The sequence below is a fragment of the Bos javanicus genome, chromosome 11, assembly GCF_032452875.1.
Source record: "Bos javanicus breed banteng chromosome 11, ARS-OSU_banteng_1.0, whole genome shotgun sequence".
Taxonomy (NCBI): Eukaryota; Metazoa; Chordata; class Mammalia; order Artiodactyla; family Bovidae; genus Bos; species Bos javanicus.
This window is the reverse complement of record NC_083878.1, coordinates 25887086-25914389: the sequence shown is the minus strand read 5'-3', so window position 1 is coordinate 25914389 and position 27304 is coordinate 25887086. Positions and strand designations below refer to the sequence as shown.

The window sequence follows — 27304 nt, the reverse complement described above, 5'->3', positions numbered from 1 at the left end:
GCACTGAACATTTTCTTAATCTGAAACAGATCTCAGGAGGCAAGTAGAATAGAGAACTAGCAATGATCTATGACACGAGGTCTTAGTTCTGCTGGCAGTGAGATTGTATAAAATTGAATCTCCTCAGCCTCTGGTCTCTTTATAAAGTAAGGAAGAGAATATTTGCTCTATTGACAGATCTCTCTGGTCTTTCTTATATGGATCAAGTAAAATAGATATTTATGAAGATCCTTTTGCATTATAAAGTTTTCTACAAGTGTAAAACATTATGAGACTGATGTTGGTTATGGTGTTGGTACCTCAAAGTAGTTTTTCAGTTGCAAATGTTAGGTTAGATAGATTGTAATGACAGATAGTAGTGAGGAGAGCCTGGCATCAGCTATTAATAATCTAGAGCAGAGGTGATACAAGCTTTGATGATGGCTCTAGGAATGGAGGGAAAGAAGTGACATCTCGATTAATGTTTAGCCCCATGTAGTAACAACTCTACACATGACATTTTGAATGCTTAGAAGGGAAGCCGTGGACATCTCTTATTTTATGATTTTATGCATCAAGAATTAGGGCAGTACATACCTGAGTGATTCTTCTCCTTGGGGTATTTACTGAATTCAGTTGGTGGTATTCAGCTGACAGATGAACTGGTCAGGAGGATCCAAGACAGACTTATTCACATTATGGCACCTTGGTGGGATAACTAGAAGATAGGGCCTCATTTGGAGTGTATGTGGCCTTTCAGCATGGCAGTCGTAGGGTAGCTGAAATTCTTCTATGGCAGCTGGCTTCCTCTAGAGAGAGGTTTCCAAGAGAACCAGGAAGAAACTGCATGGTGCTTTCTGACCTGGCCTTGGAAGTCTCATAGCTTTACTTCAGGTACATTGTTTTGGTTCTATGCTAAGTCGCTTCAGTCGTGGCCGACTCTGTGTGACCCCATAGACAGCAGCCCACCAGGCTCCCCCGTCCCTGGGATTCTCCAGGCAAGAACACTGGAGTGGGTTGCCATTTCCTTCTCCAATGCATGAAAGCAAAAAGTGAAAGTGAAGTCGCTCAGTCGTGTCTGACTCTTAGCGACCCCATGGACTGCAGCCTATCAGGCTCCTCCGTCCATGGGATTTTCCAGGCAAGTTTTGGTTCTAAGTGAGTCTTAAAGCCAGTTGGATTCAAGGGGAGGGGCATTAGACTTAAACTTTACCATTTGATGGTAAAGTGGCAAGATCATATTGTAGAAATACATTTGGATGGGAGATACAGTGGTGGCCGTCTTTGAAGAATGCAATCTGCCACGTGATGCAAACAGAATGTGTGTAATGAAGGTCCCCAGGGAGTCCATGACTGTTCCTGTGCTTTAATTCCTAGTGACCAGAAAAGTGGAATTGATGTTAACAAAGGCAAGGGGACTGAAAGAGGGGATTCGTTTAGTTTGTTTTGTATGTGTTGAGTGTGAGATGATGGTGGCATATCCTGGTGAAAATATTTAAGTCATAACTGGGAGATGGATTAGTTTGGGTGATATTACAGAAACGGAGATAATCTTCTGAGCTCTCTTCATAAATATCATAGTATGATTGCAGTCTTTAGGGAAAAACTTAAAAGGAGAAAAGAACAGAAGACCAGGGACAGAGGCTTTTCAACAACTGTATTGTGTAGTTGAAAGTACAATTGAAGGCATTCCAAATAAATGGAGTAGGAAGACAAGGCAAGGCCCAGTGCTTAGTATTGCAGCCACCCCTAATCTGCATTAAAGAGCTCCTCATGGCTGTTACTATTGGCTTTTAACCAACCTGTTATGAGTTCCCAACTGTTGCTTCCAAACCAAGTGGTTCTTGATCCCTTTGGAGACATCTCAGATCTGCTGAACAGAATGTTTTACGGAGAACATCTTTGCAGTATGTGTGGCTTCCTTTTGTTTGGTTTTTATTTTTAAAAGAAAAATATGTTTCTTTTGAATCCTTTTGAAAGCTTTTAAGTTATGAAAAAGTTATTTAGGCATACAGCATTTTTAAAGTTTGCAGAAAGAAATCTGGACTTTCATGAAAATCCACTGAAATGGAGGCCAACTGCTGGCCACCTCTTGAACTACAGCTGTGTGAAGGAAGCAAGCACTTAAAGAGATTAATGGGCAAATAACCAAAGAGTTAAACATGAGCCACATTGTTTGAATTGGTTTTTAATAAGATTATTCAGAAGGTCTTCAAATGTAAACTGACTTCACCATTAAACAATCATCTAAGAATAAATAGGAGTGGGAGACACTGTTCTTTTTTCTGGGAATTTTTTGAAAGCAACACTTGCACACACACACATACACACACACACACACACACTACTTAATATGTTGAGTTAATTTTCTCAGATTCTAAGAATCTGATTTGTTATATGGTGCTTTCTGTTTAAAATTTGATGAAATATTCATATACTTTTTAAAAAAAATAATCACCTTCCTATGCATAATTCCCTGCTTAAGCATTTGATTAGTGGTTAAATGCATTAAAGTTACAACTGTAAATTCAGGTTTCTGATGAAATTTGTATATGCTTATTTATGTGCTGTCATTTTAGTATTTCAGGTTATTCTTTCAATGAAAATGAACAGAATCCTAAACTAGAGCACTACACCAGGGAATCTAGCTTTCATTTATTCAACCAGAAATTAAAAGCTTAACTCTTAAGGGGATTAAATTGTTCTGTAATTCTAAATCTAGAAGGAAGGTTCATGAGTACTTGATATTGTCTTGCTCTTCATTTTTTTGAGTTGCTCTGCTTATTGAAATGTAGGTTAATCCGTGAATATTTACTGCACTAATTACAATCAGTTTCACATTATTGGCCTGAAAAACTGAACTGCTGACATTTAGCAATTTTTGTCATAGAATGCTAGTGCTGACGTATGGACATCAACAATTATGGTGGACAGAAGTCATTTTTATATGTTTTTCAACTTTCATGAATTAATTATAACTACTACAATTCAAATTCAACAGAAAACTTCTTATACACCTTTGGAATATAATAATAAAAAATAATTTCACTCTACTGGAGACTGAAAGATCAAGTCTCTAAAGAATATGCAATTGAGCAAGAAATAAATGTAGAACATAATGTACAGGTTTGGGGAAAAGTCATTCAGTGCTAAATTAAAAAATATATATATAATCTCTCAGCCTTATCTTCATTTCCTTTGGCATTTCTGAGTATCCTATGGTTTTTATTTGAAATTTTTTTTTTGTATTTTATTTTATTTTTTAACTTTACAATATTGTATTGGTTTGCCATATATCAACATGAATCCACCACAGGTATACATACACGTGTTCTCCATCCTGAACCCTCCTCCCTCCTCCCTCCCTGTACCATCCCTCTGGGTCGTCCCAGTGCACCAGCCCCAAGCATCCAGTATCGTGCATCGAACGTGGATGGGCGACTTGTTTCATAGATGATATTATACACGTTTCGATAATTAAAGAAGAACAAATTAAGTGGTCATACACTCTTGGAAGCCATATTAATACTTTATGTAGGTAAAAAAATCCTTTAAATCTGCCATTTCTATAGTAGATTAGAAGGATTTGAGGAAAACTAGAATGTCTTAATGAGTTTTTTCTGTTTTTAAAAATATTTTTAGAATGTCTTAATGTTTAAAATCTAAATCTTTGTGTCTTTGACTTGTGATCCTTGAATTTCTATTTTTAAGTCCACCCCACAGTTGCAAAAGATGTTACCTTCTTTCTGGAACTTTGAATACTCATTTTTTTTAAAGTTCTGATAATAATTCTCAGTGATTTTAGACTCAGTAACAGATGGATCTTGTTCTTAGTGAATAGCTTCTATCTCAGCTTTTTTAGTAAGATCCCAGAGTTGTTAATATTAATTTTTTCCTTCTTGATCTCAGGGAATGGTTACATTAAATAAGAGAACCAACAATTTGTTACATTTATCTAACCACTTTTTTTTTTAAATCCACCGTATCTTGCCCTTCTCCTCATGGCTGGCCGACTGGTAATTTAATTTCTATTTGGCCATTGTTGTCATTGCCTGTGCCTGCAGCTGAGGCTTTACAGTAGCCCCTGATGTTTTAGCCTGCAGTAAACCTCGACAATATTTGATGGTGGAGAGGGAGGTTAAGATGGCTTCTGTTGATATGTAGCTTTCTCACTGGATCTCATTTGGGCAAATCGTTTTTCAGGCTTAAAATTTCTCCATGCTTCAAGGCTGTGTTCCCTTTTTAAAATGTGCATGTACATGCCCACAACCTTCCTGCCCATCTGTCACTGTTTAATTTATTTGAAATAATAAACATGAACCTTGAAATAATAAACAGTACTTGACTGAAGAATGAATGGAGTGGAGAATTGGAGAATTTAGCTTATGAAATAATAGGAGCTTGGAAAAATCTCTAAATTAGGAAAAATAACCCTACAGAAAAAGTCTGAGGAAATGAAGGTAACATTTCTCAATTAACAATCATAATATAACTAATCAGAACTTGACAAAAAATAGCTCTCTGTTACTGTCCTTAGGTGGATGGATAAACCATTGGAAAGCCACTGTGTAGTCAGGGGACCTGATTTATTGGCACAAAATAGTCTAATGACCAATTAGTTGGGTATACAGCATGTGTAATTTGATTTCAGTCTGGGTTTTATGCTTATCTTAGAATCCTTACCCACTACCAGTGAGATAGCTTTGTGGATAGAAATTGGACTAATCTGTTTATAGAAGAATAATTTGCTTCAGTGATCTTCTCAAGACAACACAAAGACCTAAAAAGCAGCCATGGACTGGCCTGTTCATTTCTGTTACTTTTGGTAGAGACTCAAGCTATGAAAGTGTTAGTCACTCAGTCGTGTCCGACTCTTGTGACTTGGGCTATAGCACTTAGCATAGAAAAACCAAACCAAATCCAGACTCTCTTGTCTCTTTCCTGTCAGCCTTTTAATTTTATTTCTTTTAATTTCTACTATTTCTTGACTGATAAACAGGAAAAGCAGAATGATCTGATTTCCTTCCACATCCCCATCCTTAACCACCACCTCCCTCAGAGTGTAGAGGAAAGAATATTGAGGTATGAGTTAGAGCTGAGTTCTGCCTACCAGCTCTGTTGACACTAGCAAAGCCATGAAAACCTCTCTAGGCTGCTGTGTCACCTTTGATAAAGGAAGAGAATTCCGCTTTCTAAGGCCTTTTTCGATTTCCATTCTACTCATAGTGCAGTGCTGCTTAGTAGTTTCTGATTGGGAAAGTCTGGGGATTTGGGGTATGAAAGATTGAGGGATGTTGGATACATTTTTAGTAAACTTCCTTCAAAGTGGTAAACCAATCTCTTAGGAGTCTTTTGTGGATTAATAACATTTAGTGAGACTGGCTTATGAAGAACCTTGAATCCCTTGTAAGAAAGTTACAATTTTTATGATGTACTCAGAGATTAAAGACACTGTGTATTTTGCATTAACTTGACGCTGGAGTGAAGTAAAACAAAAGAGCCTCAGACAAAGCGGATGTCAGCTGTTTTAGTGGAGAGGCACTAGCTAACCAAAGCAGGCTTGGAATTCCCCATGGCTGGGGCTGGTGAACGCATGGGGCTGGCACAGACAGCCATGGACCGCTTTACTCAGGGACCTTTCCCTGGATTTTCATTCTTGGGCATTCTTGGGAACCAAAACAAACAACTAGAGTTGGTCGCATTGTTCTTGGGAGCTTTGCATGGTTCCATTTTTACCTTTCAATTCCTTCATTATCATAAACAGCAGCAATTCTGGAGTTTTGAAATCACTTCCTTGTGAAGTAATCTTTCCTTGCTGGGGAGTAGACAGAAGCTTCATTGAATAGTCAGAGGTCTAGGTTGGGCTGTTGTTTTTTTCTCTGCACAGCACAGTGACTTCACCATTGAGGAGCCTTATGGGTTTTTTAGCCCTCCTTTTCCACATCTAGTTTTTCAGTTATCTGCCTAATTGGAAGCACAGCTAATATGGGGTAGCTGGCACCAATACTAGTTGGTCCTTATTTATTCGTTCAGCACACGATTTCCTGAACATCTTCTGTATGCCTGGGTAGAAACACTCTGACTATTGAGAGTGTGATGTGGTAAGCCAGAGTTTCTCTGAACTGAGAGACAATTATTAGGATCTGAATTTGAAACATTTATCGCTGTAGAACTAAGAGAGGCATGTGAGGACCTGAATAAGGGACTGTAGCTTGTGAGGCCATAATGAGGTGTTTTGGGGACAGTCTAATGAGGAGCTTTGGGTACTTATATAATATAGGGTCATTGTTCTCTCTCTGTGGAATAGTAACCCAGGTAATAGTGTCTCATTATTAGTGATTTTATTTTCATTCTTGGGCATTGAGAAATCAAGTGATTTGTCCATAGCCACACAATTAGTTGGGCTTCCCTTGTGACTCAGCTGGTATAGAATATGCCTCAATGTGGGAGACCTGGGTTCGATCCCTGGGTTGGGAAGATCCCCTGGAGAGGGTATTTAACCTCAGTTAAATACCACTTTATACAAACCTGAACCCTCTATAGGGTTTTGAACCCTATCTTTGATTTTGTTCTTGAATATTGGGGAAAAATTCTCTCTTGGGGTAATATTTAGGTTAACAGATTTTATTTTGCTTGGGGATTTCAGTAGAAAGTCAGTCATCACCATCATCACCTGAATGAACTATGGCCATGGGATGTAGAGATTTCTGAATGTGTTCATTCCTGTTTGAGGAAGCTGAGGAGGGGAATCACCTGTGGCTCTAAGGGCTCCTCTTGGCATTGGAAAGCACTTCTGTTTACACTTTGCTTTCCAGTTGCTACACCCTCTTGTGTCAGCCTAGTTTCTTACAATGGTACACTTAATGGAGTTGGTAAGTCATAAGTTGTTCATTTATTCAGCAGATATTTGAGCCAACTATTGGGATGCCAGACCCTATTCTTTGTGTTTGGGAATAAAGAAGTGAACAGGACAAAGTTTGTGCCTGATATCACAGAGTTTGTATTTTAAAGGACATCTAGATAATAATAAACTGTCAGATAAATTTTATGTGTCTTGGTGTGATAAAGTTTAGTGTAAGGAAAAGTCTCTCTTTCTCCCTACACTAAAGTAAGCCAAGGCTCAGATGACAAGAAGCAGCAGCTTCCCAAGCAATGGAAACAGTGGATACAAAAGCATTTCGAGTAAAGAGTAGAATGGTATAAGATTAAGTTGAATGAGGCTGTTCAAATATGTAGGGCTTTGTGAGCTAGGATCTGGTGTTCCCTGGATTTTTTTTTTTTTAATTATTGTTTGTAGATATTTTCATTCAGGTGATGATGGTGATGACTGATGATGCTGAGCTTGAGTAAATACTCATTATTTACTATATATTAAGATTAAGGACAGGCTTCCCTGATAACTCAGTTGGTAAAGAATCCGCCTGCAATGCAGGTAGACCCTGGTTCGATTCTTGGATCAGGAAGATCCCCTGGAGAAGGGATAGGCTACTCACTCCAGTATTCTGGCCTAGAGAATTCCAAGGACTGTATAGTCATGGGGTCGCAAAGAGTCGGACATGACTGAGCAACTTTCACTTTCAAGGTTAGGGACACATCCTTGTTTTGTTCCCAGACACACTCATTTGTCTGCCTTATTTAAAATTATCTAAACAATTAGCAAGTGAAAAATAAGGAACCATGGTAAGGTAAAAGTTTGTTAACAATCAGTAAATAAATAGCTTTGTTTTTATTGATGTTTGCTTTTCTGTACCCAGTAACTTACTTATTTGAATGAATTTTCATTTGGAGTTGCTGTTAAACCTGACAAAATGAACGTATGTTTATGGGAAAGGGAAAGGATTTACTTCCTTCTTGTGCTAGAAAAAAAAAAAAAAAAACCCTTAGTGATAATAGCTTGGTAAGTTATTGTTTTAGGAAAAGAAGATAATTGGTAGAGGCTTAACTTTTACTCAGTTGAGGTTATACTTAACTAATTTCCTGGCAATTGAATTTTGATAATTTAATTTTGCTTCATATTTTGGCCTTAAGTGTATTTCATATTTAAAATGTGAAATTAGTTGCTTTTGTTTGAAGGTGAAGTAATTTCTTTAGGCAATCAGTGAGTCATTCAGTTGATTTAAGAGAAGTTTATTAATGGTAATAAATGTCCCCAATTGTCTAAAGGAGTTAGAATGCCTTCACAATGAGTAAGACACAGTTTACCTCAAGTTAGTCACAAGTAGCTTATCTGCTGAGTGGATTTCTTGCAGGCAATTTTGATTCTCCAGCTAGTTTTCTTTCCATATCACCAGTTGTTTCAAAACTATTTTAAGCCCTACTCTAATGGTGGATATTCAAGGATTGAAATGAATCTGAAAGATAACCTGACTAAAATATGATTAAGAAGGCAATCCTTAAAAACAATATACTCTGGTAATGCATTCTAGGGCTTCCTAGTGACTCAGTGATAAAGAATCCACCTGCTAGTGCGGGAGACGTGGGTTCGATCCCTAGTTCGGGAAGATCCCCTGGAGAAGGAAATGGCAACCCAACTCCAGTGTTCTTGCCTGGGAAATCCCATGGACAGAGGAGCACGGCGGGCTGCAGTCCCTGGGGTTGCAAAGAGTTGGACACGACTGAGCAACTAAACAACAACAGTAACAACAATGCATTCTAAATCCAAAGCAACCTGCTTTCTGGATTGAGTGTAATTGGGAATTTGTATTCTACTTCTCCCTTCCTAGGGCATAGCATAGTGCCAAGCAGATCTTTTTGATCGTAATAGACCGTTCTTTTTCCAAGTGAATGAATGAAACCTACTGAAGCAAATAATAAGAGAACTGATAATATCTCTCTCATGAACCAGATTGAGCCAAATATGTATCTGAGCATTTAGGGCAGGCACCTGGTGCCAGCTCAGGGAGGCTCCAGAGAAGCTCATTGACATCGTTGAGGAGGGGGCATTACTGAACTAGTATTTGTTGTGCTAGCATTTCAGTGCCCTTGATAGAAAAATAAGGAAATAGGAAAATACCCCTCATCTTCTGCAGTTCCTTTTCCCCCTTGTGTTTTTCTTAGTGAATTCCTACAGGAATACTTAACCTTCATCTGAAGCATTGTCTGTAAGCCGGTGGTCTTGGGGTGGGGAAGAAAATACGGGCCAATGAAATCCACAGAGAACTTCAGATCAAACAGTCTTTCCTTTTTTCATCTCTGTGACCCCAGCTTTTAATCTTGGCTGGTAAGATCACAAAAAGATGTCTTTGCTTTAATTCTCTCTTTTTTTTTTCCCCCTCTGTTCACCCATTGTGGTATAAGTTAACCCAAATATACTTAAAAGACAATGAAGAATGAGCCAAAAAGGGCAGTAAGCCATAACTGGATCATTAGCACTTAAATTTAACAGCTCCTAGGGATTTGGGTTTCATCTTTTGACTGGGCAACTGTGTGAGGATTATACCAAGTTGGCAACGTTAGTAGTAAATGAAAGATATTGTTCTGTGAAACAGATGTTTTCATCATAATTTGTAAAAGATACTAATACACGCCTAGTGATCAGAAAGTAACTTTAGTAATGTAAGTAACGTGGATTATTTTTATTATTAAAAATTCAAACATATAAATGGATTTCTTATGAAAATTTCCAAACATATAAATTATAAACATATAAAACATTAAAATTTCAAACACATACACATATGTGTGTGTGTGTGTGTGTATACATGAGAGAGAGAGAGAGAAAGGATAATGTAATGAACCACCTTTATCCATCATCCAGATTCACCAGTTACCAGAGTTTTGTTACATATACTTCATCTATCCCTTTGATTGTCCTTGGCTAAAGTTTTACAAAGTGTATCCCTAAAATGTTATTTTTACTCCTATGCACTTTATATGCATCTCTAAAAAATACAGACACTTTCTTCCACATTCACAGTGCCATTGGCACATCCTATAAATAATTCCTTGGGATCATATAATATCTAATATATACATAACTATCTGTATTATTTGAAAGTATCCTTTTTTTACATTTGTTTTTTTCAAGTTGGAATCTAAACAAGGTTCATACTCTGAGTTTGGTTGTTCTGCCTTTGAATCTCTTCTAATCTTGTGATTTAGACTGTTGATGCCTGGTTTTTGTGGCTGAGGGAGCCAAGTGGGAAGAAGCAGGAATGAGGTAATGAATTTTAAGCCAGGCTAAAAGGAAAAACCTTTAAAAATCACAGAGCCTGCTGGGAATAGGGAGATTTGGTTGTAACATCTGTGGCTGAAATAATGTTTTTCAGGCCCATGTCAAACTTTAAAAAATGCCTCCTTTCAAAGCAGTTGTATTGATGTATATTTTGTTCTATGCAAGACATAACTAAATTTGAGTTGCTATTTGGAATGTTAGAAACTGAAGTTGTCATTCTTAAACCAAACTAAAATAAAGAAAAACAGTCCTCACCAGAGAGTAACCCAACATTGTATGTCAACTATATTTCAATTAAAACACACACACACACACACACACACACACAAAACCACATGTTTCTAAGAGCTCTAATTCTCTTTACAAATTAGAAATAAGTTACCTTTCTACAGATTGTCTTCTTCAATTCAAAAAAGAGAAGATTATTTTTCCTTTGGACTTTCTCTCTTTATTTTTGTATTAATTTTTAAAAAATCCAATTATGATCCTCCTAAAATAATTGTCTGTCTACCATTAAATATGCTGTTTCTTAGGATAAGGTTGTATAATTGCATATTAGGACATAGCCTGGTGGAGGAAATGGCAACCCACTCCAATATTCTTGCCTGAAGTATTCTATGGACAGAGAAGCCTGGCGGGCTAAAGTCCATGGGGTCACAAGAGTCAGACACGACTTAAGTGACTAGACTACCACCACCAAACCACCACATTAGGGCATACGCTGAAAAAAAATTGCATTCTAAAATAACAGTTAACATACTAGAGCAGAATCTCACTAAGAGTAATGTCCAAATAACTTCACAATGTTTAAGGCTCTTTCCAAACAACTTTATTAATTCTACATAGGATCTGGATGAAAATTTAGTTTGTAATAGACTACACTTTGAGAAACCAGAGAGTAATTTACTAAAATATAGTTTCAAAAATATGTTTTCTTTGAATATATGTAGTTTCTATAACTTCAGACTATATAATAAACTATAAGGTTATGTTCTCCTCACTGGAAATCTTGAGTTTTGCAATATAGAACGTTGGTGAGTCCTTGGTTAACCTTCGGAACATTTTGGATGTGGGTGCAAGCTTAGATATTAAAGCTCATTTACAGATGAGACACATGCTGTGTGTGTTTTTGTAAGAAATAGAACCTGTCACAGCTTCAAATCCCAAAACCCATCATAAAAAAGGAAGTAGGTGAAAAGTAGAAAGTGAGACACTTGTAATTTCCCTCCTTCTGAATGCCAGGATTTTGTTCTTTCCTAACAGTGTTAATGGTGTCAATAGTTTGTGCTTTTCCCTTTTGGTACCTGATAATTCCAAATGTTTGCTTTACATATGCCTTTTAGGTGCCCTAATGTGAGTCTGCAAAAGCTACCGGAAGAGTGGTTATTGAGTGTTTTAGAGGAAATTAAGTGCTGTGATCCTTCGTCTAAACTCTGTGCCACAAGACGCAGTGCTGGAATTCCTTTCTACATACAGGTATTATGCTTACCTGCAGGATCATAGATGGGGGTTTTGTTTGTTTTTGGTTTTTTGATCATAACCCCCCTGACCCATGAGTGACAGTATTGCATAAGGGACATTTGTCTTTTCTGTAGTTCATTTCACAAATACTTTGTTATAATGTGTGGATATTGTGTTCCTGTGACAGATCTCTTCTTGGAACAAACCCTCTAAGAGGTCAGTCTTATAATATGAACAGAGAGTGGTAGAGGTTTCCGCCTGTGTGTGAAGTACGAAGACATCACTGTGGTGCATTCATTCCTCACTTCCAGGAAGTGCACATGCTACCTTTTTTTTCAATTAGAAAGAGTATTATTCCTCTCTTTTCAAAGACCCTTAAGACTGTAGGCAACCAGTGTTAAGTGTTTCTTTTGAATCCTTCCACAAAATATCCATGCATGAAATAATCCTAATACTAATAGTAGCTTTTATAAGTGGTTATTTCACATGTTTTCTCATTGAATCCTTTCTCAAGCCCTACAAGATAGATCCTATTGTCATCCATATACTGGGCCATAGAAAAGTTAGGTAAGTGACTTGCCAGTGGCCATAGGGATAGTAAAAGCAGAACTAAGACTTGAGCTGAGCCCAGGCACCCTGCCTCCTGAACACCTGTCTTATGAGAGACAGAGAGTATGTGTGCATGCATTTTGTTTTTTATCACTGATGAAAGCATACTCCACACATTGTTTTGCCCCTTGCTTTTTTATTTTACTTGACATTATACCTTAAAGATTGCTCCATATCAGCATGTTCAGATATTGCTAATTGATAGGAAAATATTTCCACAGTGTTGAAATTAAGAGGCCATCACCTTTATGAATCCAAAGAATAAAAACTAAGTCCTCGCAATACTAAATCAGACCCGACCTGAAAGACCTTTCTTTAATATTCAGGAAGATAAAATCTAGGAATAGGTTTTAAAAAAAAAGAAAATGAAAATAAGTGAAATGAAGTCTGTCTTTTAGTGTCCCAGTATTTTTTCCTTCCCTTTGTTATTCCTCCCCCAAATTCCCAGAGTCATGATTTTTTTATGACAGTGGGTACCAGTTGGAAAGGTTGATTTGACACACAGATCACCAAGGTGGTAGATTTTAGTGATCTTCAGAAATCAACTCATTCTGACCTAGTGTATTTTTGCCCCTTATGTCTGTCTGAGAACAAGTGTTAAGGCAGCAGCAAGGTTTGGTTGCACATTTGTGCTGTGTGCTTATTTCTTGGTTCCCAACTAATATCACATATTGGGTGATAATGATAGAGAGGTCAGGACTGTACTTTCTTAGCCCAGCCTTGAGAAGAATGTCATAACTACACACAGCTCTTGGGGGCAAAAAAAACCCCAAAAAACTATGGTTCCCAGGAGACACATCAGGAATCACATATGGCTTTCTTATTTATTTTGGTTGAATAAAATCTAAATTAATAGAAAAAATCTGCTCAGGAAAGTCCCCTTTTTCCTAGTATAACTTTACCAATAAAGTGATATTCTTGTTCTAGTGGAAAGCTCTGCTCAGTGTTAGCTGTGAAGAAAAACTGCTTACTTAGTTTATGAGCTTACCTTTGGTGTAGATATATATAAAATTTTTTTGAATGGTCAAAAGATAGTTTATGTATTTTCTGAGCATAAATATGTTATGAGAAATTTCTTTTTTAAACCTGTTTTGCCTATGTATTTTTACCTTGCTCCTTATGGGTTATAAATGTTTCAGAAGAAGCTGAATGACTTGAAGCTTTCACTCTTGGCAGCCAGCAGCTACATATATATGAAATATTCTGGCTACTCACAGTCCTACACAGCTACTAACCTATATTCTGTCTGTATGAATGGAATCATATAAAATGTGGTATTTGTGTTTGTCCTCTTTGACTTAGCCTCACGTTTCAAGGTTCATCCATATTGTAGCATGTATAAATACTTACTCCTTTTTATTGCCTCAAGTGGTTTGATACTACTGTTTTTATGTTTATCAAAATGTTAGGAAGTAAGCAACTCTTGAACATTCAAATATAGGACCTCTTTGAAGTTCATAGTATTTCCTTTTGTCCCATGGAGTTTCCAGTGCTACAGTTTGAGAGTCCTCCAGCCTCCAGTCCTCTTATGAAGAATTGAATAACTGATCTATCTCCAGGGAGTTTCCACATCCTTACAAGAAATTTAATCCAGAGGTTTTTTGTTTTTCAAGTAAAGGGAAGTTTCTTGTTGGATAATTCAAACTTATTGTATCTGAGACCTGCCACTCAGTTATGGTCCTAGAAGAGTTATCAACAGGAGCTGTTTTCAGCCTCTTAGTGTTACATAATCAACAAGCCAAACTGGAGGTAACCGTAGAGATTCTGTAATATCACCACCTGATTTTACAGGTGAAGTATCTGAGGGATGGAGAGGTTAAGCTGCTTGCTCAAGGTCACACAGCTTAGTTAACTTGCTTAACACCCCATTGGGGAATCCATTCTGGGGAATAGCAGACAGGTGTATATGAAATAATAGTCCTGATAATTTCTTTGTTGTTTTTCCATAGGCATTGTTGGCATCCGAACCTAAGAAAGGCAAAATGGATTTGTTGAAAATAACAATGAAAGAGTTAATCTCTTTGGCTGGACCTACAGATGACTCACAAAGCACAGTCCCCAAGGTAATAATGGAAATACACAAACTCTGCTAGGAAGTCAGTGGTTTAAATCTTTGCTGTACTTAAAAAAGAAAAGTTTTAAAATCTGTCAAAGATACAGAGCCCCTGAAGGTCAGACAGACATTTGAAGCTTATTTGGAGAGGTTGCTTTTGGTTTGGTTTTTCTAGTCCACAAAATAAACCATTGCTGTAGTTGGTATAGATTAACCAAGATGGTCTGTTTTTTAACTCTAGTGAAAACATTTGACTTAGACAAGGTATTTTACAATATTACAGTTGTATCTAAAAATTAAAAACTGAATGTGCTATCACTTTCAGATTTCGTGTGTGCTTCTTTGAGTTGATGTATATTTTAAAATTTAGCAGTTGGGTTGTCCCCTAAAATGTAGTGTCTGGCTTTTGGTATACTCACATTTTAATTTTAGCTAATTCTTAGTCCTTTTCTGTCACTGCTAACATTGGATTAAGTATATACTTATCTGTGTGTATGAAGTTGGGTTAAGTGTTCCTCACAGTTCCGCCCCACTCCATGGTAGTACACACCTGTCAGAAACTTCTTGTCTAGGCTTTCTCAGCCAATGCCTCGTAGTAGGATGTTCCTGCCCACCTGCTGGAGGCCCATGTTAGGTAGAGAACAGACTGAGAGCTGAAGTTTACAGTCAAGTACAGTAAGTACGTATAGTTTTATGTCAGAGCCTGTGGGAGGTATAAGGGAAGCCCATGGGCCAGAATGTGGGCCAGTGGGAAAGGATAGGGTTTATTAACACATGTCACATAGTGGCCTGTGACTGTATGATGTAAAAATTCTTTAAAAGTTTTAAATGAAAAGTTACAGATCATCTTTCAGAAATGATCTGAAATCACTTTAAGATTTTTTTCCCCCTAAAATGTGAAAAAAATAACTGGTTCCACTTTTTAGACTACGAGTTAGAAAAATACTATTGTTTAATAAGAACATCTGAAAATAGTGGAATTTGATTTTTAAGAGTGCTTTGATTACCTTACTCGGCTTCAAAGTCATTGATTGCCATTAGTGATCATTTTTATTAAATCAGTAAAAATTTAATATTTCATCTCTGACCAGTCTTCTAGGTGTTAGATGATTTTCTTTGCTACTTTTCTCCCGTGGTTTATTTCTATATATTTTTTAATGTATCTGAAATATTTCAACATATAAAAGTGTATGGCGACTAAGCAACATCCATAAAACCAATTCCAAGTTTAAGAGTAAAACATTACAGATTGAATACACTCTAGATGCCTCCATATTCTATTTCCCTTTTTTCCTTCTCAGCTATAAATCACTAAACGAAAAATTTCATGCATGTTTTTCATTCTTTAAGAGCTTTTTTTTTCTCTTTGAATATGAATTGTGTTATCTACACATTGTTTTATTTTGGGTTTTTTCCAATCAACATATTTTAAGGTTAGTGAGCTCCAAGTTCATTTTAATTTCTGAGCAGAGTTTCACTATATATAAATGTTTTCTTTTCTGCTTGGTGTGAAATTATTGTGTTTCCCAGTTTTATTTGTATTTTTCTGACAACTGGTAGTTTAACAGCTCTCTATATATTTATTTGTCTTTTGGATAACCTCTGTGAATTGCCTTTTTAAAGACTTTGCCTACCTTTAATTTGGTTGTCTTTGTCTGGCAGGAGTTGGGTTTTTTGTTGTTGTTTTAAAATTATTTTCCTGATTTTTTTTTTTTCCTTTTTGGTTATTTGAATTACACGTCTTCTCTCAGTCTATTGCTTCTTTTCACTTTGCTTATTATTGTTATTGCCCAGAAGTTTTAAATTTTAATAAAATGGAATATATCAGCCCTTGTGGTTTGTGCATTTGGATATTGTTTTAGAAAGCCTTCCATAATCAAGTCAGAAAGATATTTCATATTTTCTTTATATAATACACCCTTTACTCTTGAACTGTTGTACTAACACCATTTATCTCAAATACTATTTCTGTCGACATATGTGTCTATTTCTGTGCTATATTATGTTAGTCTGTCCCTAAATCACTGTTTTATTTACTGTATTTTTTTAAAATAAGCTTCGGTATCTGATAGAATGAATCTCCTTTTTTTCCCCCTTTGGAATTACCTTGGCAGTACTTGTCCCATTGCTCTGCCATAAAAGTTTTAGAATCAGCTTGTTAAGTTCACCCAGAAAGCTCTTTTGAATTTTGGTTGGAATTTAAATTTATTATTTGGGAAAAATGACTTCTTTTTTTGATTCAGTTCATGTAGATGGCTTTATATCTCCGTTTATTCAGATCTTTCTTAATGTTTTTCATTACATTAAAAGATAATTTTCCATAAAAGTCTTACAGATCTTTTGTGAAATGTTCAGTCACCTACCTAAATTGCTGTAATACAGCTAATGACTTATCTGTAAATCCCATGCATTTTCTTTATAGATAATCATATCCTTCTTAAGTAATGCTAAATTTGCTTTCCTTTCCTGATTCTTTACAAAAGTTTTCTTAATCTGCTGGGTGGCACTTGTAATAATACTTCTGTATAGAAATAGAGATAGCCAGCATCCTTGGGTTGTTTCTGATATTTGCTGTAGGTTTCCTCTTTTCAAGGAAATTAGATTTTATTGAATGCTTTTAAGCATTTTTGAGATAAATGTTTTCTTCTAGAATTTGCAAATATCATGAATTATGTTGACTTTTTAATATAAGATGACCTTTACAATAAGACAATGAACTCCTAACTTTGAAATGGTTAATTTTTTTACACGTTGCTAGATTCACTTAAAAATTTGAAAAAAAATTTATTTCACGTTTTCACTGGATTTGAAACTGATATTAACCTGTGCTTTTCCTTTTTCATGCTGTATCTGTCCTTTTTTTATGTGAAAGTTTTTTGTTGAATTATGCTAAGCATACAGAGATGTGTACAAATGTTTGCCTCCATGAAGTTTCACAGAGTGAACACACTTCAGCAAGAAGGGAAACATTTTAGCACTTGAAAGCCCGCTCATACTGCCTTCTAATCAGCACCTTTCCCCCAAGTATAACCACTAACTTAGTTTTAACACCTTAGGTTTACCTGTTTTTTAAAAAACTTCTTATGAATGTAGCCATACATTCTATACTCTGATAGAATTTCTTTTGACATTTTGTTTATGATATCATACATGTTGTGAATTATTCATTTTCATTGCTATGTAGTAGTATGTAATTTGAACTTTTTGGAGAAGGAAATGGCAACCCACTCCAGTGTTCTTGCCTGGAGAGAATCCCAGGGACAGGGGAGCCTGGTGGGCTGCCGTCTATGGGGTCGCACAGAGTCGGACACAACTGAAGCGACTTAGCAGCAGCAGTGGCTCAGTTGGTAAAGAATCTGCCTGCAATGCAGGAGACCCAGGTTCGATCCCTGGGTTGAGAAGATTCCCTGGAGAAGGAAATGGCAACCCACTCCAGTATTCTGGCCTGAAGAATTCTGTGGACAGAGGAGCCTGGCAGGCTACAGACCATGGGGTCACAAAGAGTCAGACACGACTAAGAGACTAATACCTTCACTTTTCAGTATATAATTTGTTTATCCGTTCTGTTGTGAACATTTGGATAGTTTTAAATTTGAGGTAATTAAGAACAGTGCTTTTAAGAACATTCTTTTACATGCTCAATGGTGAACATATATGTACATTTCTTTGGAGTAGATACTTAGGAGTGGTTATTTGAGTATGTACAGGTTGAGCCTTTAATAGATACCATTTCTCAAAGTAGTTGTCCCTACCTTTTTTTTTTTTTTTAAGTTGATAGCTTATTTAATAGCCAGGCTACTGGACTGTTGAAACAAACTTGGGCATTTCTCTTAATGGTTTAAGTAAGATTGGAATTATCTATTCTTTGAATATTTGGTAGAAATTATCTATAAAGTCACGTGGGTCTTTTGTGTGTATGAATGTTTGTGTTATTTTGTTGGGTTTGGTGTCTTGCTTTCGTTTTGGTCTATGAGGGAGATTTTAAACTATTGATTTCCTTTATATAAGGGTAATGTCTCTATAGCTTTTCCATTTCTCCTTGAATTTGGCTTGATTAGTTCTGCTTTCTAGAAAATTGTTCATTTTGCCCTAAATTTTTCTGACTAGGAAACTGGTCAGTTTATAACTCATGTACCTTTGTAACTCTGATGTACATTTTGTTTTTTTAACTCTGATATACCTTTAATCATGTCCTCTTTAGTATTCATGGCACTGTTTATTTTCTTCTCTCTCTTCTTGGTTAGTCTCATGATTTTTTTCTATTTCAAAGAATCATCTTTTGGTTTTGTTAATGCTTGTAGTTAAGTCATTGATTTTAAAATTTTCAAATCTTTTAAATTTTCTTTTTCAATTTTTAATTTATTGTTCTTTCTCTGTTGTCTTAATTGGACATATTTTCCAATTTTTAAAAATTATAGCTGATCTACAATGTTTTATTAATTTCTGCTGTACAGCAAGGTGATTCAGTTTTATATATATACAGTTTTTTATTTTCTTTTCTGTTATGGTTTATCATAGGATATTGATTATAGTTTCCTGTGCTATACAGTGGGACCTTGTTTTTATCCTTTCTATATATGATAGTTTTTTTTTTAAATAGATGCATTTAAGGTGTATGTTTCTTTTAGATTCCACTTAAATGCATCACACAAGTGTCAATGTGTAGCATCTTTATTATTATCCACCTCTAAATATTTGTTTTCTTGGACTGTGCTTTAAAATGTGTCAGTTTTTTAAAGTCTGTAAGGAAACTGATTTGTAACTTAATTGCACTATGATCAGAGCATAATCTGTAAGAAATTAATTTTTTTAGTGCTTGTTGAGGCTTTACTTGTGGTAGGTTTGAGGTCATTTTAAAAATAAATGTTTCATGTGTGCTTGAAGAGAATGTATTGCCTCTATTTCCTAGGTATAGGATTTTACATAGGTCCATTGGATCAGGCTTTTGTATTGCATTGTTCAAATCTTGCTAACTTAAAAAAATGGATTTATCAATTATTAGGCATGTTTTATTAAAAATCAATTTTATTTGTGAATTATTCATTTCTTCCTGTAATTTGGTAAATTTTTTGTTTGGAGCTTATGCTACTGGATATATACAGATCTGAAATTACCATGGTCTTCAGCCTACAACTAATTTTGAACTTTTTATTCTAGGTTCATGCTTTAAATATCCTTAGAGCCTTGTTCAGAGATACACGTCTGGGAGAAATTATTATCCCTTATGTTGCTGATGGAACTAAGGCTGCGATTCTGGGCTTTACATCCCCAGTCTGGGCAGTAAGTGCATTTGCCATTTATTTTCATTGACTTAATTACACTTATGAGTAGATTTTAATAAACTAACCTTTCACTGAATGATAAAAAATATGTACTGCATTTTGTTAAGGAGTTACTCCAAGGAATAAATCCTTGGGTCAAGCTACATTTTGACCCTTGGTATTTTACAGTTACATTCTGTCTCCTGTATTGGCTGATTAGCCATAACTCTTTGTTTTATTATTTTAGTGTTTGCTTTAGGGTTTATAGTATTAATATATATCTTCAACATCGTAGTCTGTCCTCAAGTAATATTTTACCATTTCCTTTAAAGTTTAAGAACTTAGCAATATGTACTCCCATTTCTCTCCTCCCAATCTTTGTGCTCTTATGATAGATTTTGCTTTTATGTATATTGTAAATTCATACTCCATTGTTATTATTTTTGTTTAAACTGTCAATTATCTTTTTTTAAAAAACTTAAAACCATTTTTAACTATACATTTCAGTGGTATTAATTATATTCACAGTGTTGCACAGTCATTACCACTTCATTCTCAGAGCTTTTTCATCATTCCAAACAGAAGCTCTGTACCCATTGGATAATAACTCCCCTCCACCCTTTTCCCCCCAACCCCTGGTAGTCTCTGTTCGACTTTTTGTCTCTCTGAATTTGCCTATTCTAGGTACCTTATGTAAACAGAGTCATATAATATTTGTTCTTCGTGTGTGGATTATTTCATTTAGCGTGGTGTTTTCAGGGTTCATCCATGTTGTAGCATGTATCATAATTTCATTCTTTTTTAAGGCTGAATGAAATACCATTGTGTGGATATTTGACATTTTGTTTATTCATTCACCTGTTGATGAACACTTAAACTGTTTCTCTTTGGCTGTTGTGAATAATGTTGTAGTGAGCTTGTATACTTGTATTGGTGTACAAGTAACTGTTTGAGTCCTTGCTTTCAAGTTATTTGCATATATCATATACTAACTCTGTGTCTAGTTTTTTGAGGAACTGTTTTATACTCCCATTGACAGTTCACAAGAGTTCCAGTTTCTTCACATCCTCATCAGCACTTGTTATTTTCTGGGTTTTTTTGGTAATAGACATCTTAACAAGTATGAAGTGATATCTCATTTGATGTTTTGATTTCCACTTGATGTTGAGCTGGAAGCAAAACAACTTTTAGTATCTGAATGTGTTTTTATTTTGGATGTTGTAGGCCCTGGGTATCAGTGTGTTGAGTGAATGCTGGAAATATACTCTATCAAAAGGTGAAAAGGACGATCACAAAAGATTAAAATGGAGGTTAAATGTTGAGTCACTTATTTTGTTTTGTTTTTTGCAATATATCCAAAAACTTTTTGATTGAGAATTATAAGATTGTTGTCAATACCTAATACAATTGTTGGATTTAAGAAAGTAAATGTTAACCTTTTTTTTTTCTTTTTTCTGACTGGAGAAAACACCATGATTTTATTGTTTTCCTGCATCATTGTGCCTTATGGAATAAAGGACACTAACCTGTGGTTTGCAGGCACTTGACTGTGTCATTAGAAAAAAAAAGAAAAGATTGGTAAGGGGAGAGGAGAAAAGAAGCTAGATCTGCAGAATAAGAGAATTTACTAGAAAGGCAGATTTCCCAATCAGTGAGCTGCACAAACCATTTCATGACTCTCTGATGAGCCTCTAATTGAGAGTCAGTATATTGCAGTGTAGCCCAGGGCACAGACTCCCAGTGTAAAGAGGAATCCTCAAGGTTGCCAACTGTTGCCTGGAAAACTGTATGTCTTCCTGTAAGAAAGGTAAATGTCTGCAATCCTGCCTAGGAGCATTGCCTAACTACTCCCGAGGACACGGTGTTTACCTTTTGCATTTACAGGAAAACAGAGCAATACCTGCATACAGTCAGGAGAGGCAGGTAGGAATGTGGCTTGACCGTCAGGAAGAGTAGAGATCATAAAACTGATTGCCAGAAACCCCAGTATTGTTTTCTTTACTCCATTCATTCCACAAGAACAGACAAATGTTCTCTGTGAAAGGCCTTCCAGAGAGTGAAACCCAGCGACTTTTCCAACTGGCAAAACTAAAAGTATTAGAAATGAATGAATCATTTTTTTGGAAAAGTCTTCTGAAAAGACCTTTTAAACAGTAACACATGTGCACTGCAGAAAGTTTGAAAATAAAAGCATAAAAGGAGAAGTCACCTGTTTAACTACCATACAGATATAATAATTTTTAGTATTCCAATATGTGCTCTCTTTTTTTCTATATGGCTTTTACATGTGTGTAGTACTCACATATACCCTTAATAGCCTGCACAAATATATGTAAGTGCTTATATATAGTTTTATTTGGGAGGAATCTTCCCTTTTAACACTGGTTATAAAGGAATCTTTTTGTTTCTATTCAGTTTGTTTGTTTACCAGAATAAATAAACATCACAGCTATAATGATCCATACTCTGACTTTAACATATTGTTATGTTTCCTTCCATATAAGAGCCTGATCTAAGGTAACCCCAGTACCCTGTCAACATAATGAATGTGAAGAAGTCTTCATTTTACAAAGCAATTCACTGTAGCATTCTGTGTAAAGTTCTTTAAAGAGTGCTTTTTCCTGACGGTGTGTGAAATATGGTTTGATTTAGAAAAATCTTATTTATACACATCTTCTCAGGAATATATCTTGTTCGTAAAGGTGACTCCATCTGTACTTTTGACCTAATTGTTTTTCTTGGTAGGTTAGATGGGGGAAAAAAAAAGGTAAAACAAGCTTAATTTTAATTTTGCAGTAAAGGAACATTTTCTAAGAAGCATTCATGTATATATTTGTACAGATTCTTAATCTTTGTATTAAGACCACACACTCTCTCCATCTTTACCACCTATCAGGCATTTTTAAAATCCAGGGGAAATGTATTATTGCAAAATGTTAAACACTAGAAATACAAGGATAAGTAAGACATAATCATAGTAATGACTGTCTCATTGACTGTCTTCCTTGTGCTTGGCAGAATTTACATTACCACAGTTAATGCTTGGAATAATCCTGCTAGGTAGATTCTATTATTAGAACCCTTGTTTTATAGATGAGAAAAACAAGTTTCAGAGAGGAGAAGTAACTTTCCAAGAACACACAACTATTATTTGTCTGATTCCAGAATCTGTGATATTATTGGGGAACATTTTGCATATTTCAGGAAATGTAGTGAATAAGTACATCTTCCTTATCTTGTAGGGTTTTGACCTGTCCCCCAGAAAACAGAGCTGAAGATACAGCCTAGGTGCTAAGTTTTTATTGAATGATACAAACCCAAAACAGCAGGAATGTTGGGAAGTGAGGTGAGAAAAGACATTAACAAGCAGGCCTTACAGGTTAATCTGGAGGAAAACTGAGCTCGTTATCTGGTCATGTGGTGTTTCTTCTAGCCAGGCTGTGTGAAACTACAGCTCTGGGAACAGTCCCACCCTCTGTCTCTGCTGGTCAAAGTTCACAGTGTGGGCAGGTGTTGGCACAAGTCTTGGGCAGCTGCTAGAGAAGCCAGATCCAGTGCCACATGATGCAGAGTCTCATCCGAGTCTGCAAATGGATGAATGAGCCGCAGCCACCATTGGTGTCAGAGGTTTGACGCTTGCTATTGAGAAATCCTGCCTGAGAGATTTTCACAGTAGGGGCATGATGGGATTTGAGTGATGGAGTGAAAAATGGAGTCTTGATTGTGAGGTGAGGGGAGGTGGAAAACCACTCAAGAAGATATTGTAATAATTCTGCCAAGTGATGATGGTGGCTCAGAATACAGAAATATGAGTAAAGGTGGTGGCAAGTGATAATCTTCAACACATATGTTAGATGATGCTTGTTTAGTTAAAAATTAGGTACCAAACGTAATTTTCTAGGTGTGTATACCCATGGAAACTGAGAAATTCCCAGACAAGTTTTGGAATCGGAGACATTTCTGGGCATTCCCTTTTTTATGTTCAGATGCCTGATCTTCTTTCCCTGTATCCTCATTGCTGGACAGGTAACTCATCCTTTTAGTTTACCTGGAAGCTCTGTTGAGTGGGCCACATTAGGGTCCTTCCAAGACCCACACCAGGTTTATATTTCTATCCGGTGCATCTGACTTTGCATCTCTTTGGGCCACCTCTGGTTTACAGTATGCAGTGGGTTTCAGAGGAGAAAAAAGGGCCTTTCAGATCTTCCCAGCAGTGCTGCCCTGTGCACTCTGTGCCCCTGTTGGCACTGTCTGCAGGCCCTCTGGTGGTTGTGAGCTTGCTGCAAGGGTGCCAGGCTGAGAGCTGTGCGGTGCTGAAAGCCAGCCATGCTCTACACGCCATGGCGTGGAGTTTTATTCACTCACGGGAAGAGTGCTTTTTCTTTGATTCACCCATAGGTGATGCATGGGCTACTGGAAGCTCTGTCTCTTTTCTCCTGTTGTGGGAACAGTGTCTTGTTACTTTGGAAGAAAGTCACTCCAAATTCCAGTCAGGGCTAACCTCCCCCTGATCATAGGACCAGAAATCCTAGTACGGTTTTCCTAGATTGCAGATGAGGGATTTGAGACTTGAAGTTTTAGATGTTGTTTTCAAGGTCCATGGCTAAGAAGTGATGGAAGGCGAATTAGGATCAAAATCCCATTTAATTTTTTCACAAAGATTTTTTAGGATAAACTGGCACTGTGTGCGCTAGACAAAAATTTCATAATTCCACCCTCAAAGACATGACTGTCCATGAAGAGTAAAGATACATGGTATGTAAATGATCAGACCACATAGTGATTGCACATGGCAGGTTCTCCATTCATGTTTTTAAATATTTGTTAAGGCAGCATTCTTATTATATAAGAAATTCATGTTATATGAGAAAATACAAATGTATAAGAAAAATGTATAATATAGGGCTTCCCGAGTGACTCAAACAGTAAAGAATCTGTCTGCAATGCAGTGGACCCTGGTTCGATCCCTGGGTCGGGAAGGTCTTCTAGAGAAGGGAATGGCTACCCACTTCAGTATTCTTGTCTGGAGAATTCCATGGACAGAGGAACCTGATGGACTACAGTCTGTGGGGTTGCAAAGAGTCAGACATGACTGAGTGACTAACACAGACATACATATATGCACATGCATACATACACACTCAGAATACACACACATTCACATACACACACTCAGAAACACATACACACTGCTTTGTGCAACCTTATTTTCATTTACCTAGCTCTTCTGTATCTTACAGATCTGTATGAAAACTTCTTCATACTAGAAAGGAAAGAAAAAGCATATGTACTCAGGAAAAACTTTGGTAGCAGTTGTCAGTTTGTAGCCAAATACCAAATCTGTATGAGCCGTATGTTGGGGGTGTGATGGAGAAGGCAGTAAGGGAACAGGTTTTCTGGTATTTTGCTTGTGATAAGGATTGATTATAGCTAGAGTTATTTGGGAACCATTCTATTCTGTCCATTTCTAACTTTATCTCGACTTACTCTTTTCTGTCATTTCTTTCCTTTAAATTTGCATTCTCCTTGGTCCTTCCTTGCTAGTAAGCAGGACTGTTTTCATTGCCATTCCTGCTGTGAGGTTTTCAAAATATACTATCACTGTATATGAACTTTTTCATTACCCATGTTAAGATTTAACATCTGTGACTCGCATTAGTGTTTACTATCAGTGGTTTAGGAGTTGATGATGCAGTTTGTCAGTTAGTCACAGACTTTTTCTCAATTATACTTCTTAGTTCTCCTCCTCATTAGCTTTAGACTGAACAAGGACGTGCTACACTAAAGCCTTTGACCGTGTGGATCACACCGAACTGTGGGAACTTCTTAAAGAGATAGGAGTACCAGATCACTCTTCCTGTCTCCTGAGAAACTTGTATGCAGGCCAAGAAGCAACAGTTAAAAACTGGAGATAGAACAACTAACTTGTTCAAAATTGGGAAAGGAGTATGACAAGGCTGTGTATTGTCACTCTGCTTATTTAACTTATATGCAGAGTACATCGTGCAAAATGCTGGGCTGAATGAATCACAAGCTGGAATCAAGATTGCTGGGAAAAATATCAACAACCTCAGATATACAGATGATTCCACTCTCATGGCAGAAAATCAAGAGGAACTAAAGAGCTTCTTGATAAAGGTGAAAGAAGAGCGTGAAAAAGCTGGCTTGAAACCCAGCATTTAAAAAACTAAGATCATGGCATCTGATCCCTTCACTTCTTGGCAAATAGAAGGGGAAAAAGTGGAAGCAGTGATAAATATTATTTTCTTGGGCTCCAAAATCACTGCGGATTATGGCTGCAGCCATGAAATTAAAAGATAGTTGCTTCTTGGAAGGAAAGCTATGACAAACCTAGACAGTCTATTAAAAAGCAGAGACATCACTTTGCTGGCAAAGGCCTGCCTAATTAAAGCTATGGTTTTTCCAGTAGTCCTGTATGGCTGTGAGAGTTGTACCATAAGGAAGGCTCAGCACTGAAGAATTGATGCTTTCAAACTGTGATTCTGGAGAAGACTCTTGAGAGTCCTTTGGACTGCAAGAAGATCAAACTTGTCAATCCTAAAGGAAGTCAGTCCTGAATATTCATTGAAAGGGCTGAAGCTGAAACTTAATATTTTGGCCATCTGATGTGAAAAGCCTACTCATTGGAAAAGACCCTGGTGCTAGGAAAGCTTGAGGGCAAAAGGAGAAGGCCACAGAGAATGAGATGATTAGCTAGTTTCACTGACTCAATGGACATGAATTTGATCAAACTCCAGGATATGGTGAAGGACAGGGAGGCCTGGTGTGCTGCAGTCTATAGGTAGCAAAGAGAGGTGGACATGACTTAGAGACCGAACAACAATGAACAGGGACAGAAAGTGTGGGTGAACTATTAGAAAACAAAAAAGGGTACCTAAAACAGATACTCTTCAACTATTAATAGTATCACACAGAAACAAGGACACTATTCTATCTTAAGTAACATGTAGTCTTCATGCTAGTTTTTTGGTCTACATTTACAATAATTTTTAAAAATACTATGTTGAATAATATCTACATTTTAAAAATAGTATATATACTTCAACATATGGAAGTCAATTAATATATATGAATAAAGAATGAAAAACCACATGATCATTTAAGCAGAGGCAAAAAGCAGTTGACACAATCTAACACTATTTCATGTTAAAAACACTTAATAAACTAGAAATGGAAGGGAACTTTCTCAATCTGATGAAGGCTATCAATGAAAAATCTATAGTTAACAATGCACTTAATGGTAAAAGACTGAAAGCTTTTACCCTCAGATTTTGAATAGGACAAAGATATCCACTCTTGTCACATCTATTCAACATTGTACTGGAGATTGTAGGTAGGGGAATTGGGCAAGAAAAAGAAATAAATAGCCAGATTGGAAAGAAGATGCAAAACTATTTCTAATTTTTGATCGCACTTATATATAGAAAATCCTAAGAAGTACACACACACACACACACACACACACAATTAGGGTTAATAAACAAGTTTAGCAAGGTTGTAGGACACAAAATCAGTGTACAAAAATCAGATGTATTTCTGTACACTACCAATAAATAATCAAAAATGAAGTTAAGAAAATGTGTATTTATAGTAACATCAAAAATAAAATATTTAGGAATAGTGTAACAAAAGAAGTAAAAGATTTGTGCAGTGAAACTTACAAACCATTGTTTAAAGAAATTAAAGAAGGCCTCAGTAAATGGGAAGATTTAGCAGCATTCAGGAATACAAGTCAAAAGCATCAGG

The 27304-nt window shown here is 36.4% G+C and overlaps 1 protein-coding gene across 7 annotated transcripts in view; it reads left to right on the top strand.

The window, feature by feature from the left end:
• Nucleotides 1-27304, top strand: part of THADA (THADA armadillo repeat containing) — a 337352-nt gene that overhangs the window by 66385 nt on the left and 243663 nt on the right. For all 7 annotated transcript variants that reach the window (XR_009739347.1, XM_061432209.1, XM_061432207.1 and 4 more), the window contains 3 exons: nucleotides 11497-11629; nucleotides 14173-14286; nucleotides 19434-19556. Coding sequence is in view for 6 of the 7 variants with exons in the window: in XM_061432209.1 (XP_061288193.1) it covers nucleotides 11497-11629; nucleotides 14173-14286; nucleotides 19434-19556 (370 nt within the window). In the remaining variant the exon portion in view is untranslated. The remainder of the gene's footprint in view (nucleotides 1-11496; nucleotides 11630-14172; nucleotides 14287-19433; nucleotides 19557-27304) is intronic.